General features: G+C 36.1%; 1 protein-coding gene across 2 annotated transcripts; it reads left to right on the top strand.

Moving 5' to 3' along the window:
• The first annotated feature begins 3573 nt into the window (after positions 1-3573).
• On the top strand, positions 3574-8400 carry LOC126613902 (BTB/POZ domain-containing protein NPY2-like). 2 transcript variants are annotated; one of them, XM_050281517.1, is made up of 5 exons: positions 3574-4036; positions 4451-5100; positions 5854-5923; positions 6158-7321; positions 7550-8400. In XM_050281517.1, the coding sequence occupies exons 2-5, from the start codon at positions 5039-5041 to the stop codon at positions 8135-8137; spliced, it is 1884 nt and encodes a 627-aa protein (XP_050137474.1). In that variant the 5' UTR covers positions 3574-4036; positions 4451-5038; the 3' UTR covers positions 8138-8400. The 2 variants fall into 2 exon arrangements, with proteins under 2 accessions (XP_050137474.1, XP_050137473.1); XM_050281516.1 differs by having other exon boundaries at positions 4448-5100.
• Positions 8401-15747: the final 7347 nt, after the last annotated feature.

Here is a 15747-nt window from a genome sequence, read left to right as displayed (position 1 = left end):
GTTAAACAAGTTCCAAAAACTTAGGATTATAAGTCACTAAGCCAAACGATAGCCTCCAGGCCAACAGGCCAGCCATTGGAATGAATAATATTGTGCCCAAACTCAACCTAGAAATGATGGAAATAATCATTTCATGCTTTTGGCTTGCTAATGAAATAGAAGTAGTACTTTCTAAAGGATGTGCTCAACAAAGTGGACACCTCCTAAACTTAACATTAATTAAGAAAGGCATGAAATCCAACTGGGAAAGATTCTAAAGTTTTTTTAGGGTTATCAACACCAGACTAGTTGGTGGTGAATTTAACTTTTCATTTTCTAGATACAATTTGTATGTTGTCTAATCTTGGCAGATATGATTTAGTTTGTTAACATCGATCTAGCTAACTAAGTAGCTAGCTAGGGATCAAAAGGAAAGAATTAGGACGGCTTAACGGATGGAACGGCTTTACAATATTGAATACATATGAACTTTGGAAAAGATTTCAGCATCAAGATACAAGGATTACAGATAACAGATCACAGACTATAATGTTAATAATTTTTTTGAAGAATGTCAGAATATTTTTTTTCTAATTAAGCTATTTATTTATATATATTGTCATGAAACCATTAGCTACCATAATGACTCCATATGGTCCTCACAATATTATAAGAACATATTTATAATTAAGTTTTCTGATGCCATCAACAAGAATTATAAAACAATCTTTGGCCATGTGCCTTTCCATAATTACCTGAATTCGCATAAAGCGCTTCTTCCCCCTTCTTTATAATGTTGTCTGCATATAATTTAAGCCCAGTTCATCATCTCTGCTTTAACCCAGGTTTTCATTTGATTGCTTTTGGACTACAGGTCACGTAAATTAAGTAGCTACTTTGGATCGTATGAAATCCACTCAAGCCCTAGTGTTTGGAAAAATAATATTAGTGTAGACATCGAAATTTCGGAATTTTCCGTGTTCACAATTAGTTAGCCTTTTGCTTCGTTATTATTTAAGGGGATCTGTGGTATTTTATGTCTTAAAATTTTCTTGTAAGTGAATATTTGTATTCCTTACTTATTGAGATTAGGGTTAGCTCTGTTTTTTTAATAGGGTGGTTTGTAACTTAGTTAGATGTAATTCTGACAAGATGTCGCTTCTTTGAGTTTTGCATCTTCTTAGACTCTTTGTAGCCTTTTTTTGTTCTTTAGTTAATTGAGTAATATATTGTAGTTTTGTAATTCGTTTGTTCGTTTATTTTGCCCCATTCTGATTTTCAACACTAAATTATCTAGTTGTTTTAGTATCTGAAAAGTCACTATCATCTGCATGTAGATAAATTGAACTATCTCCGTCACACAAACACACAACCAGGTTCATAAGTAGGGTTAATTACAATTATTCAAGTGGTCCCTTACCTTGACAGCTAGCGGACTTTCCATTAAGCTGGAAGGAAATAATTTTATCAGAAACAAAAACAAATAAATTAGATAATGTTGGGCAAAGAAACTCAACTTGCTAGCAAGGCCACATGGTATGGGTCACAGTGTACATATACAAGTCAATCAAAGTACAATTGGCATCCACAATGTTCCCCCCCCTATCTTCTTCTTGTGGTCACATCCCTATAAGATTTCTGTGGTATTCCAATTCCATTGATAATGTAGGACCTAATTAAAAACTTCCAATGACTTGTAGAACATGTTGTGCAAATTTGTAATGTCTGACGATATTATGAAACCCTTTTGACTAAACCCTAATGTAATGCCTGTCTCAACCCGACCAATTCTCGTGGAGAAGATCTTACCAAAGATTTGTGACTCAAATTTTGTTTCAGAATTTGTTGAGAGTCCAGACATCTTTTCAGGAATCAATCTCATCTTGCATGGATCTTCGTATATAGATCTTAATTAAGGGTGCAACGTTCTTTCACATTTGATATTCCCATCTGCTTCATATATATTACGTGCAGGTCATTGGATTCTCGATGCTAAGTAATATATACATACATACATACATACATATATATATATATATATATATATGCATTAAAAATTAAACTATGAAAGCATTAATCTGGGGATGTGTGTTTAGAGGAGAATATATATACGATATATGATAAAACTAACCCTAGTGATTGAATAAAAATTTGGATAATCTTGTAGTGACATTGGAGAAGTGGATTGGAGCATTACATGTGAGGGAATATAAAACATTGGATAAGATAAAAAAGAAAAATAGGTCCAGCATTTTGATTGGACCAGGCAATAAACAATTGAGGTATTATCCAATCAGATTTTTCCAGAAAACAAGACTGACTGAAGTCATATCCTGCCCTAGGTTCACTGAATCAGTAGAATATATAGCAATGGAATGCATCAATGGATCTCGTGGTTTTCAGACCATATTTGTAGCCCTAGTTGGTTATTTTCTAGCTCAAGCAACAGATGTTGCGCCTTCAATTTGCTCGAGCTCAATAAAATCCGATATGTAAATCCCAAATTTACCACGTTAATAATGTAAAATTAGAAAATAAAAAATGTAATCCGTTTGAGGGGTGAAAAAAACGTATTCGTTTAGTGCCTTGAATGAGAGAGTTCGAGAGTACTTGAGAAAATATAAAATGCTCCTAAAGGGAGGTAACTTACGTACTTTTCTTATAACCTCAACATGATTGACAATATTTGACAAATTCTTTTAAGAAAATCACAAAAAAGAGAAGCAACACAGAAGTGGATATGCATCATGCAAAAAACCCCTTAAGAAGCACGAAACAACTCATAGAGAGAAACAAAGTACCAACTAAAACAAGAAAGCCAACCCTCCTCGTACTCAAACCTATAAGATTTGACACAAATGAAATAAGTCAAAAGGAAGAAGACGAGGTGTGGCTGCAAGAGAATGAGGCATTAATGAATAAGAAGACATGGTGTTAGTGACAAGGGAGTGAGGCATGTAGCTAGTTCTTTGGATGTGTTTTATAGTGTTCTTACGGATAATTGGGCTTGTAAATCGGTCGAATTTAATGAAGAAGGCAATCAAAATAAGAAGCTAGTTGAGGCGATCGGTCTTTTGTAAATATGCAAATGGATTTCTCTGTTGTTGTCAAAAGAAAATAAACAAGAGTGGAGGTAGATATTGGCTCTTATGTTTTCTGGCCCACCTCAGTGTTTGAGAAATGAAAAACATAATTCATGTTGCAATTAGGATACGATTTAGTAAATTCTTTCTTACTTGTAAGTGAAATGTTTTAATTTCAACTCTGATGAAATTTAATATTTATACATAAACAATAAACATGTAATATATAGTAGAAGTTTAGCCTAACTTGCAACTAACTTTCATTCTAATCCTAATTGCATCTCCCTTAGTATGTACCACTAAACTAATACCGACAAAGTAACAAGTAATGTTTGACGATTTATGAGTTCATTTTTATGGTTAAGTCGCATGTTTATAGAAAAGAAAAGAACAAGAAAAAAGTTGCATGATTTCATCTTTAACCGTTTAGACGTGTCGGGAACGGACAATGATGTGCGTGGTGGGGGCGGTGGTGCTGATTCAAAAGGGGTTATAACAAAAGAGAGAGAGAGAGAGAGAGAATGAAGTGGGAACAGACTGAGGTTGGCCTTATGTGTTTTGTGTAGCTCTGGTGGCTGTCAAAGATAAGCAACACCTCATCCTTTTTATGGCTGGTCTCTTTCTCTCGCTTCTGCTTGCCTGGTTTCTCTCTACTTTCTACTTTCTGGGCTGATTTCAGCTTTTGCTAGCTGCTGCCTTCTCTCTCTCCCCCTAATTCTGATAAAGGATATACTCATATATCGTGCAGCCTCATTGCGTTTGTTTGTTTCTGCCACTGAATATTTGATTCCTTGTACTTTACCGACCACAACCCACTACTTCCCACTCTCACGCTTCAGTTTTGAACCTCACTTCTTCTCCTTCTTCTTCCTCTTCCTCTTCGCACACTCTGATCCATTTGCTTCATACCATCATTCAGTTTTTAAAAGTTGACAACTTTTGGCTCGTTTTGGTCCCCCTGATCTTCATTTCAGGTGGGTTTTCGGTGCTTTCTTGTTTAAATAAATTTGTGCAAATTCAAAAATTAATATTGAGTTGTGCTTGCTTAGATTTCTTGCGTTTAGTATATGTATCACAGCATAAGCGAAATGTTTAGGAATTTTTAGCCGTTAAATCTTGTTCATTGAATCCTTCTTCGAAAACCACGTGGTCGCATACTAGAAAATCTGCGGCATGAGTTGCTTTGGATGAAATTTCAATTCTTTTTGTTTTTGGTAAGCGACATGGGATATTCTGACCAATTCTGATCATCTTTATTTTTTTCCCCACTTGGTGGTGTTTGATGCTGATTCTTAAACACCCCAAAAATTGATGCTTTCTGTCTACTTTCCTGGTGGTTTAATTCAACTAATACCAGAAACATTGTTTGCTAATTGCCATTGCAGCAGGTGTTCTGATTTCAAAGAGGAAGGAACATTTTTTGGTGGTGGAATGTGGATTGTGGAGGGTTTTGGGTTCTGAATAAAAGTATTGAGAAGGCAAATATCTGGAGTGAGAGAAGGATAAACAAATAAGGGCAAGGGCGGTGGTGTCAGTTTTAAGCAAGTGGGGTTTTTTTATTTAAAATTTCTTTTGCTTCTGGATTTTTGAGAATTATATATGTTTTGGGATGGTCAGTTGGTAATGGCTTATGTCTCCTGAGCTGGCCCTGTTTCTCCGGAGTCATTGGGTCGTGTAACCATTTCAGGAAGCAACCCCTTCCCTTCTTTTCATTCAAGGGAAGTGAACATTTTGTGGGAAAGATTCGGTCACACTAGGTAGAACAACACCAAAGTTTTCCTAAGATCTGTTCTTTTTTTTTTTACCTTAAAATCCAAGGTTGTCAGTTGTTCAATCGCCACTATCGGGGAGTTTCCCTTTGTTTTCGGGGGGATTTTGGTATCGAATTCGCAGCGGTGGTTGAATATTTGCAGCATTAGTAGGAATCAGGAATTGTGGAGGAGAGAACTAAGAAGTAGATCTCTTCCTTGCCAAAAATGAAGTTCATGAAACTTGGATCGAAACCGGATTTCTTTCAGACCGACGGAGACAATATAAGGTTAGTATCAGATCTTGTCACCTGAGTAACAATAACATGGTTTATGTTTCTTTAGCTTTTGCTGGAAAATGAATCGAACGTGTGCTATTAACCCGGTTGTTGGTATATTTAACCCTCTGCCATAGTTTGTGAGATGTGTGCCAATGTCCTTTCCTAAATTTAGATGTTTACTCTTAGTGGAGGCACAATGTAGTTGACCTCATTTACTCAACATGGATTAGGTAAAAGTTAAAACTTTCGGAATTTCTGAATAATCCTGTTTCACGTTTTAGACTCGCTCGCCTTTTCCGGTGTAGATTTGTTATCTGTGTAGGTACATGAGGAACCAAGATTTAAGTTCTGCAAGGTCATGGAATGCGACTTTAGTGTTATCTTATGATTCAACGGTGTTACTGTATTTGAAGTTTTGATGATGGAAATGTTCGAACTTGATATCAGTTTAAATAAAATTGTAGAACTATGTGAAATCTCACTGTTAAGGCAAAACCATTTCCTCCATCAAAGTTAATTATTCACCGTTCATGTTCAACAATGCTTTCTAAACAAAATTTTTAAAATTGTAGTCTTAAAAAGGTTATGGCCTGTGCTGTGTTAAACTTAAAAGAAAATTTACATTTCATCGGGTGAACTTTCTGCTTAGCGTTACTCGTGTAATTTCTGCTTCTTGTTATGTGTTTGCTCAGGTTATTCTAATTCAATTAGGTGCATATTTTGTCAAGTTTATGATTGACGCCTGAACATTTGTGCATCCAGATATGTCGCAACTGAGTTGGCAACTGATGTAGCTGTTAATGTCGGAGATGTGAAGTTTTATTTGCACAAGGTATGAAACCTGTTTGGTCTTTAAACAGGATCCTACTTTTTGGTCGGTAGCTTGTTGTTTTCTAACATGTAATGGCATCTGTTTGATTGCCATAACCACTTAACCAGCCAAACTTGCATTGAATTTAGACACATTGATGGCGTTTTGGGACACCAATAGTTCCTTAGTTAATTTGTTAGGTTCTTTAAGACATTACTTATGATCCATTGTAATATAACTGTGATGCTTCTGTAGTTTCCTCTTTTGTCCAAGAGTGCACGCCTGCAGAAACTGGTCGCAAGTACAAATGAAAACAGCGATGAAATCCACATCCATGATATTCCTGGCGGACCTGCTGCTTTTGAAATATGTGCCAAGTTCTGTTACGGCATGACTGTCACTCTCAATGCATACAATGTGGTTGCAACTCGATGCGCAGCAGAGTACCTGGAGATGTACGAAACTATTGATAAAGGAAACCTAGTCTACAAGGTTGAAGTGTTCCTAAACTCTAGCATCTTCCGGAGCTGGAAAGACTCGATTATTGTTCTTCAGACTACGAAGTCTCTTCTGCCATGGTCCGAGGAAGTTAAGGTGGTGAGCCACTGCCTCGATTCCATAGCTTCCAAGGCTACCATTGATACTTCCAAGGTGGAGTGGTCATATACATATAACCACAAAAAGCTACCGTCTAATAATGGGGATGATTCACACTGGAATGGTGTGGCAAAACAACAGATGGTTCCGAAAGACTGGTGGGTGGAAGACCTCTGTGGGCTTCAACTTGATTTATACAAGCGGGTGATAACAATAATTAAGACCAAAGGAAGCATTTCTGGTGATGTAATAGGGGAAGCCTTAAAGGCATATACTACCAGAAGGTTGTCAGGTTTTAGCAAGGGTATGATTCAGGGGGATGTCGTAAAGAATAAATCATTGGTGGAGACTGTAATCCACTTACTTCCTGCAGGCAGTGTCCCTTGCAGTTTCTTACTTAAATTGTTAAAAGCGGCAAGACTGTTGGAATGTGGAGAAGTCGAAAAATGCGAGTTAATTCGCAAAATTGGCCAGCAGCTTGACGAGGCTACAGTTTCTGATCTTTTGATTCAAGCCCCAACTGATGACGCAATAAAATATGAAGTTGATATAATGCAGAGCTTAATTGAAGAGTTTGTGACACACGATCGAAGTGCTCAGACTGATCCTTCAATGGAAAGTGAATTCCAGGAGATTAGAAGTCCCAGGTTATCGGATACTTCCAAGGTGAAGGTGGCAAAGCTGGTTGACAGCTATCTTACTGAGATTTCACGTGATCCCAACTTACCCGCGTCAAAGTTTGTCAATCTTGCTGAAATGGTATCAAGCTTCTCGAGACCAACTCATGATGGTCTTTACCGCGCCATTGACATGTATCTAAAGGTTAGTTCATGATACTCCTCTCTCCCCCCCATTTCATTTTTTGGGTTGTTGAGGCTTCAGTGTACCTTTGTTCCAATGAAACCTGCACAACTATCATAATCATTAATCACTTGAATTTTGTAAACATAATTTCAAGTCTAAATGTGAGACTCACATACAAGCTAACAGTAGGGAGCTTTCTCAGTTTTGAACAAAGTTATGTAACTGATCCATTGGTTGTTGATGCAGGAACACCCGGGGATCAGCAAGGGTGAGAGGAAGAGAATGTGCAAATTAATGGACTGCAGGAAGTTGTCAGTAGATGCCTGCATGCACGCTGTGCAAAATGAGCGGCTGCCCTTAAGAGTTGTTGTGCAGGTCCTTTTCTTTGAACAGATTAGGGCTTCAGCATCCGGTGGCAACAGTACACCTGATCTACAAGGCTCCATCAGGGCCTTGCTCCCTGGTGGGTCTCATGGGAGCTCAAGGTCTACAACCAACACAGAAGACGACTGGGATGCTGTGCCGACAGCAGAAGAAATCAAGGGTTTAAAATGTGAGATTTCTACTCTAAGGTTAGGCGAAGTGAATGGAGGAGTTGGAGTTGGAAGCGATAGAAATGGGAACCCCGGTGCTACAAAAAATCTTGAAAAAGTTCCATCTAGTAAAGTGAAAGGTATGTTCATGTCGAAAAAGATATTTTCTAAGCTGTGGTCAAGCAAAGAAAGGAGTGGTGAAATCAGCAGTTCTAATACATCAGAGAGCCCTGGGTCTTCTAGCAATGCAGAAGAAACAAAATCCACCCGTTCGAGGAGTAGGAGGAATTCGGTGTCTTAGTTACAGGCATGCTTAGTAGATTAAAAGTATACACTGTTGACTTGTAAAACCGCCTCGCGTATCTGACATCAGGAGAATAGAATCAACTGACATGTTTTAGCTGATTTTCCACTGAGATTTTGAGCCAAAGAGGTCGTGTTGTTGGAGAAGAAAAGAGATTCGGTATTTCATTTCTTGTAAGAAGAGCTCATGATCACATTTATGTTCCCAGACTACCTGTTGGTTTTCAGTTCTAACAGCCAAGTAGAAGTTTCTTCTTGTAATTGCATCTCTCTTCCTTGGGCTTTTATTTACTTTAGTGCAAAATTGGCAATTGTCATCAACTCTTCTAGTCTAAGCAGAGCAACTGCTGCAATATCATGTGACTTTCAGGCAAGACTATGTCCTATATATGCATCCAAGTGTCATACCCTCCAGTAATCTCACCATATAGAGAAAATTTATGCTACAACCGGGGGTAAATTCTTGTGTCTAGTCACATGATAACTGCGGTAGAGACAAATGAATATATCTCCAGTTATAAAGCACTGTGAGTCTAAACCACACATCAAATCATTATTTAGGCAACAATATTCTACTATAAGGGGGAGGAAGATAGAGCCACACAATACGCAAGTCATTAACTAGGTATCGAACTTGATACAAATTTAGTACTAGTTAGTAACTCGTCAATGACATTGCCAAACTAATCTTTTCCAGAGAGTGTTATCCGATGTTGCTTGTGACCCAAAACTTCATACATGCTTCTTCCCATTGTTTAATGTTTATGCTAATCATGAAACTTTTCTTTTTCAATCCTCGTTGAGGGGCCAAGACCAAGATGGTCCCTTTTTCGTTTGGTAAACATCTCAACCCTTTTTTTCACTTCTCCTTTTTGCCTTCGTTTTTGGTATAAATTATATTTTGGTTTTGTGTTGAATTGTTGGGGGCTCTGGAAGGTTGGGTAGTGTAATCTAACGGCTCTTATTCACATGTGCGCATGGTGTCTTGGAAATAAAATCCTAGCCTTCCACTTCTAAAGCTCTTAAACGAACGGATCTGATGGGTGTTAAACCCCCATACACAGCACGTGCTCAGGGGAGAAATTCTGCTACAACCAAAAGCGCACTATGGCAACGAGAAAAACGTTTTCCATTTTTCAACCTAAATTGGCCACACTTGGTACAATATCAGTCGATCAAATGTTGTGAAAGGCTGAAAACCTACTTTGTTGAATGTTTGACCTGGTATTTAAAGGCCCTGTCCAAAAAGTTCGCTAAAGACGCGTTTTTATTTCTATTTTCTTAAATTTTTGTTTATATACAAGTGATATTGGACAAAGAGTCAAACTTAAAACTTTGACAGGGTAACAAATTGTCGATGGTGGGAAGAAGAAAGCTCATCGGCGGTGCAAGAAACTGTCGGTGGCGGTGGGTGGTGTGACCGTCCAGTGGGTTGGAGATTGCTGCAACACTAGAAGCAGAATGCTCTCTATAATCGTTTCACTGACAAAATAGGAAGTATGAGTGTATTCTAAACTACAAAAATCTATATAGAGGGTGATTCAGCTAAGTATAAGGGGATGAACGCACGGCTCTGGCCAACTAGCCTAACTCATATATGTTTCATTAACCAACAAGTTTAACATAAAAATAATGTTCTCTTATCAAATATATTACACGTAGGTGATAACGACAAATTGTTACGTTAAATCATATACCTTCGAAAGTGATTTGTTGATGGTGTTGACAGCCTTGAAGCAACAAGCCGAGAACCACTCGTACCTTTGGGTTATGAATGAAGAATATCAACTAGCACGGAATGGAGTGGCTTAGGATCATGCGTTATATAGTTTGAAGAACCTTCTGACATGCTAGTTGATCTGTTGTTAGAGGATTGTGTAGTTATGTAACATTACTGCTGCATGCATGACATATTTTTTCTTCAACCAGAGTGAAATTTCTGATAATTGTTTAACGAGTACTGCTAGGGAGACTAAATTTGTAGACAAAATATGCAAACTAAATGATGTGTCATCAATAGGAAACGAGCACGTTTATCAACGTTTAAGTAATAAACCACTAATCAACTTCCACATCATTTAGTTTACAAAATTTTGTCTACAAATTTAGTTTTGCTAGCATTACTCTTTTTTAACAAGGCCACCCTATCGTATTTTGTAGCCATTTAATGAATATCCTATTTACTTTAGAAAAAAATTATACTTCAATAAGAATATTTAATCTGATAAAATAAGTTAAGCTTTTAATATAAAAACAATGCATGTTAGATTAGATGGTCAAAGAGAATTTCCCAAAACATAAGAATTCAAATATTTTCTTATGGTTTGGAAGGAGTTAGGCAAGCAATTAGTCAACGTGGGTTTTTATTATCTCCCTTAATTTTTGTGGGATTCGATCGAAAGAGAAAAAGCAATTAGTCCATTGAAACTTAAACAAAGTGGAAGACCTCAAAAGAAGATGCTCTCTACAAAACTCACATCACACCACAAAACACCACCACTTAAACAAAAAAGGCTTTAATTTAGCCGTTTGGCCATTGACTTGCCAAGAAGACCCGCAAAAGATAAGGCCGACCAAACTTTTTTTACCACAACCCCACCAAAAAAAAAAAAAAAATAGGGGTAGTGTCAACCCAAATAATGGCATTGACAAAATCCTTTTCCTTTTGAACATCTTTTCCTACTAAACTTAAAAAAGACAGGACTTGGATAGTGAGCTTCCACACTTGCTAAGCTAGATATCTTAATATATTATATGCAATTAGGTTTAGTTTACCATATATTAATGAAAACGACCCCGGTAATTAGAAGTTGCCTTATATTTTTCTCCCCAACTTACCTAATTCTTTTTATAGTGCTGCTTATTAATCCTAAAATAATCGGTCTTATGCCAAGATTATTGTTTTGTTGCTAAGTTGGATTACGCGTGCTCGCGAACATCGTGCACATAAGAACTAATTAGGAATTTAGGATACAATACGAACTTTCTTACAATAATCTATCTTTGTTGAGTACATATAAGTATGGAGATGCTTAAATTCAGGGTTGGTTCTTCGTTTATGACCATTTATTTTCAACTGAATCATGATTAGGTTTTGATTGGCCGTCAGCTAAGATCGATGGAAGCATTTCTCAGGATTACCCAGGAAACTTTTGAAGTCCAAAGCATCAACAGAGATCACGTATAGTAGCAGTTCACTTTGGACTTTGTGTGTGTGTGTGTGTGTGTGTGTGTGTGTGAGAGAGAGAGAGAGAGAGAGAGAGAGAGAGAGAGAGAGAGAGAGAGAGAGAGAGAGAGAGAGAGAGAGAGAGAGAGAGAGAGAGAGGGAGAGGGGAAAATATGAAGAGAAGATCTCCCTATGTTTGTTTATCTATGTATTCACAATCTTCCTTGAATCCCACTTGAAAAAGATGTTGCAATAAATAAAATAAGGGTAAAATAGTTGGTTAATTTGAAATATATAGTTTATAACTCTCTTATTCATCAAGATATTCTTTAAAAAAACACAACAATACATAAGAGATGTGTACAACACACGAACTTTATTACAAGAACACAACCCGGAAAAGCAAATCAACAATATTCATTAAAGATTAATATATGAGTAATGCTATTTATATCATGTTTTTATACTACATTTCTATATAATCTTAGGTGGCATCTGATGTGAAGAGCCACATCATTTGAAAAATTTACAAAACCCAAGGAAATGAAGGAGAAAGACTCATTGTATACCACAATCATCATTTAATTAACTAGTTTTTCTTAATTATTAGTTTATTAAATAATGAACTAAATTTAAAAATTTGATTAATTCAAATGATGTGGCTGTCCACATCAAATGCCACCTAAGGTGGTATGAAAATGTGGTACAAAACATGGTATGAATAGCAATACTCTTAATATATGTACTAAAAATTCCAAAGTGTTTAATCCTACCACCTTTAATCATTTGGTACACATAATTGCATTGAAATGGATTACAAATTTAAAGATGTTAAAGGAAGAACATATGAAATTATGGCCACCTAGATAATAGAAGGTGGGTTGCTCATGAAGAAAACTTATCGATTCTAATTCTTTTTGAAATGTGTTGACAAAAAAAAAAAAAAAAAAACAAAAAACAAAAAAAAAAAAGAAAAAAACTCCTTAAAATGAAAAGATTAGAGGAGATGATTTTTTTTTTCATAGCTAATTCTCTTTTAATCCTCTCTAAATAAAAAAATTGTTACTTCCATATTAAGTATGCCCTGAAATTTGAGAATTCTTTATTTCAGTTCAATCATGTTGTTTGAACCCAATATTATGTCATCGGACCGTGCAATCGAGGTTGTTGAATTGAGTATAATGATGGATATTAATTAAGGAAAATTCAAATTTTTATCTTGGTTGAATTACCATGATGATATTGTGGAATTATCTTTTGCGTATCGGAGGAGTAAGAAGAGTCCAATGGTGCACGGAATTTAAGTGTGTTGCTGCCATGTATTTTGATGTTATTTTCAGACAAAGGGAAGATAAGTACGTAATCAGATGTCAACAAGTATCTATACAATTTATTTGCGATAGAAGTTTTACTCTGCATGAGGTTGGTTGGGTGTATATGGATATGCAAACAGGAGAACATAGACTTTAGGTTGGGATCAGCCAAAGAATTAGCACGAAGATGAGACAAAAGATGGTCATCTTTGGCTGGTAAAAGATGGGATTAGCATGTACACATTTGTCACGTGGTCTTGGCTAAAATACATGGCTAGCATCCGATGATGTTTTGTTCTAGGCTTCTCATAAGATAATCATTACATTCAAATAAAGATCAGGATCAGGGTGGGATAGTCACCATCAAATGGTTATAATTATTTGTGAGGATTCGTGAAATTAGGATGGGATGAAGCTCCAGATTGTTTCTACGCGGAACTAAAATTGTTTCTACAACTTACCATCCAAGGCAAAGCATGTCTATATAAATACAAGTGGTTTTACAACGTAGAAGGGATCTTCAACTCAACATATAAATGCTCTATACGGAATCTTCTTAAATCTGATAAAGACATTAATTGGTTCACTAACTCCTTTGTCTATACACATTTAGTTCGGTTGAACATCACTAGGTTGGCTAACCGACAACATATTCAGTTCGGTTGAACATCACTTGAGCCCTAGAATCAGTCGATCTAGGAGTACCTTCAGTTTGGTTAAACAATACTACTTCCAATTCAATTTGTTATCTATCCCAAGTCTTAGCCGACGAAGAGCATACATATACTTTCGTTGAAAGAGGTCACCTCATCAGCTTTCCCAGCGAAGTGAGGTGTCCTATGATTAGTTACTCACAAGTGCATTTCAGATTTTGGTGATGACGATTTCATATTACATATTTTACCCTATTCTTAGTATATTTTGGTTATTATTTTGGTGAGATTTTGATACTTTGTTTTATATTTCAAATGTAGGACATGTGACTTTATTATATACAAAAAGTGGTGAAATGATGGAGTTTTGGAGAATCTCTAGTTGGAGTAGTTAAAAGGACCAGTGCTCAATGTTGGCAGATTGACCTATTGGACTTAGTTGTGACTTTTGAGCATGAATATGATATTCTCTGGAGTTGGACCCTTCTACAAAGTTGTAGAGGACGCCCTGATCTTTAAAAATAAAATCTTTTGAGCCAGATTTGGTGTTGGTTTGGTCCAGAAACGTGAAGTATTTCTGACAAGGTAGATTGCCTAGTTAGATTAGGATTGTAATTTTAAGTTATCCTTTTGTTATTTTGTTTCCTCGTTTTCTAGAAGACCTTAATTAGGTAGGATTAGGAATAAGGTGTTGTTTATAAGCACCAGCTGACCATTAAGGTTTCTCTACGCATCAATTTAGAGAACTTGGCTGCCTTTAGTGATTTGTATTCTTCTTTCAAGGGTGTTTTCTATCTTTTCTTCTTAATGATATTTTTTCTTTTCAATTATGGTAATGCGTAACTAATTCCCTTTTATTAGGGCGATGGTTACGAGCCTTAGCATGGGTATGTAGTTTTTTTTTTTTTTATCAATTTGCTTATGAAATTATGCATGCTTACTTTGAATTATTAATCACTGCCTTTAAACTATCTATATATTTCTTAATGCTTGATCACCATTAGGATATTTAGACAAGTAATTTGATGTATTTTCTATTGGAACATCACCCTGAAATATTGAGGAGAGCTTTTTGTGATTGATAATTGTAACTTCACCAAAGGCAAACATTACGCTTTTAAGGGTTGCATGGCCTTTCGAAGAGTTTTCACAAAACTTAATGAGTCTTGCATTTACATTTGATCTGAACATTACAGACAAATTGCATGTTAGATATACTTTTTCGCTTGAACATCACGAGGAGAATATGCATTAAAAAAATCCAATCTCCAAAGTTTGCATGTGTTATTCATAACTAATTGGTAGAATTATATAAGATTGTTAATGGAGACGGTAAATTCTAGTCCCGTTTATAATTGAATTTTCCAAAAACTGTTTTATTCTTTTCTATTTTTTCCGAACCTAATTCTTTTTCACTTTTAATTCTTTTATTTCTTCTTTTATCTTTTAATTTCACAATCTCAATTCTTCTTATAAATCTGTTTCAAATAATTAATTAAGGATTCATTTAATTACAAATTATTCATATCAATTCTTGTAGAGAATAACCTTACTTGAACCATTTATACTACAATTACCTTGTTCTCTTGCGAGTATGTTAAAGTGTTTTTATCCCTTAGTAAAATTCCATTATTTGGCATTCAAACGGCCAAACTACTTTTACCGTAAAGATGCTCATCTCCTTTGAGCATATTTGTCTCTACAGCTTGATTCCTTCGGCACACCTATATCTTTACACATATAGTTGAAGCAGCCGAACCTAGTGCAGAAGATCCTAAACTTAGTAGTGAATTGCATAGCCTTGTCTTCAGGTTCTAGAATCCAAGGCCGAGAGTGTTCCTTCCTTGGCCAAAAGTTGATAACGCGTTTCATCACCACAACACTACAATCATCCTATTCGCCCCTGTCCAAGATCAATAGTGAATTGGCACACCTGCATCGGCAATACCGCAGAAGAACGTAATTAGTTTAGTAGTTACTCGCCTTGCGTGCCACATAAGTTTTGTAATTACTAAACTCTAGCACATGTATACCAAACAAGTCCTATACCTGTTGTTGCTCACTCTTATAAAAGAAGCCGATTCGCACTCGCTCAGTTTGTTAACTGACAAGATTATAGTAAACCAATAGTTGGTAACAGCCCCAATAGATCATTGCCCAATTTCTAAATCATTCTGAAAGTGATCAAACTGATGTGTTAGCCTTTAGTTTTTATAATGCAAAATCTTTCAGTTTTCGATTCTAGACGTTGTTAAACAGAAAACCTGACCAAATTAACTAAAGGAGAAGGTATTCCCATATAGCAATGGTTAATTATTAAATTAAAAGGTTGCTTTACAATTACATTATAGTATGACTGATGTTTCTTCATGATCCACTTAAGTGAGTCCTACACATATAATATTTAAATCTGCGCCCAATTACATAGAGGAAGCCTTTAAAGGAAATGATCTTCATTTTTTTTTTAATAAAAATG

This window comes from Malus sylvestris, chromosome 2, assembly GCF_916048215.2.
Source record: "Malus sylvestris chromosome 2, drMalSylv7.2, whole genome shotgun sequence".
In the NCBI taxonomy this organism is placed as follows: Eukaryota; Viridiplantae; Streptophyta; class Magnoliopsida; order Rosales; family Rosaceae; genus Malus; species Malus sylvestris.
The sequence above is the reverse complement of the archived record's forward strand: the minus strand, read 5'-3'. Positions and strand labels throughout refer to the sequence as shown.

What these genes read in the sequence shown, in the direction of transcription:
- LOC126613902 (XM_050281517.1), top strand. Translation starts at nt 5,039, where the DNA reads ATGAAGTTCATGAAACTTGGATCGAAACCGGATTTCTTTCAGACCGAC. An exon ending in ACCGACGGAGACAATATAAG is followed by an intron (nt 5,101 to 5,853) that starts GTTAGTATCAGA and finishes TTGTGCATCCAG; the next exon opens with ATATGTCGCAACTGAGTTGG. An exon ending in CCATTGACATGTATCTAAAG is followed by an intron (nt 7,322 to 7,549) that starts GTTAGTTCATGA and finishes TTGTTGATGCAG; the next exon opens with GAACACCCGGGGATCAGCAA.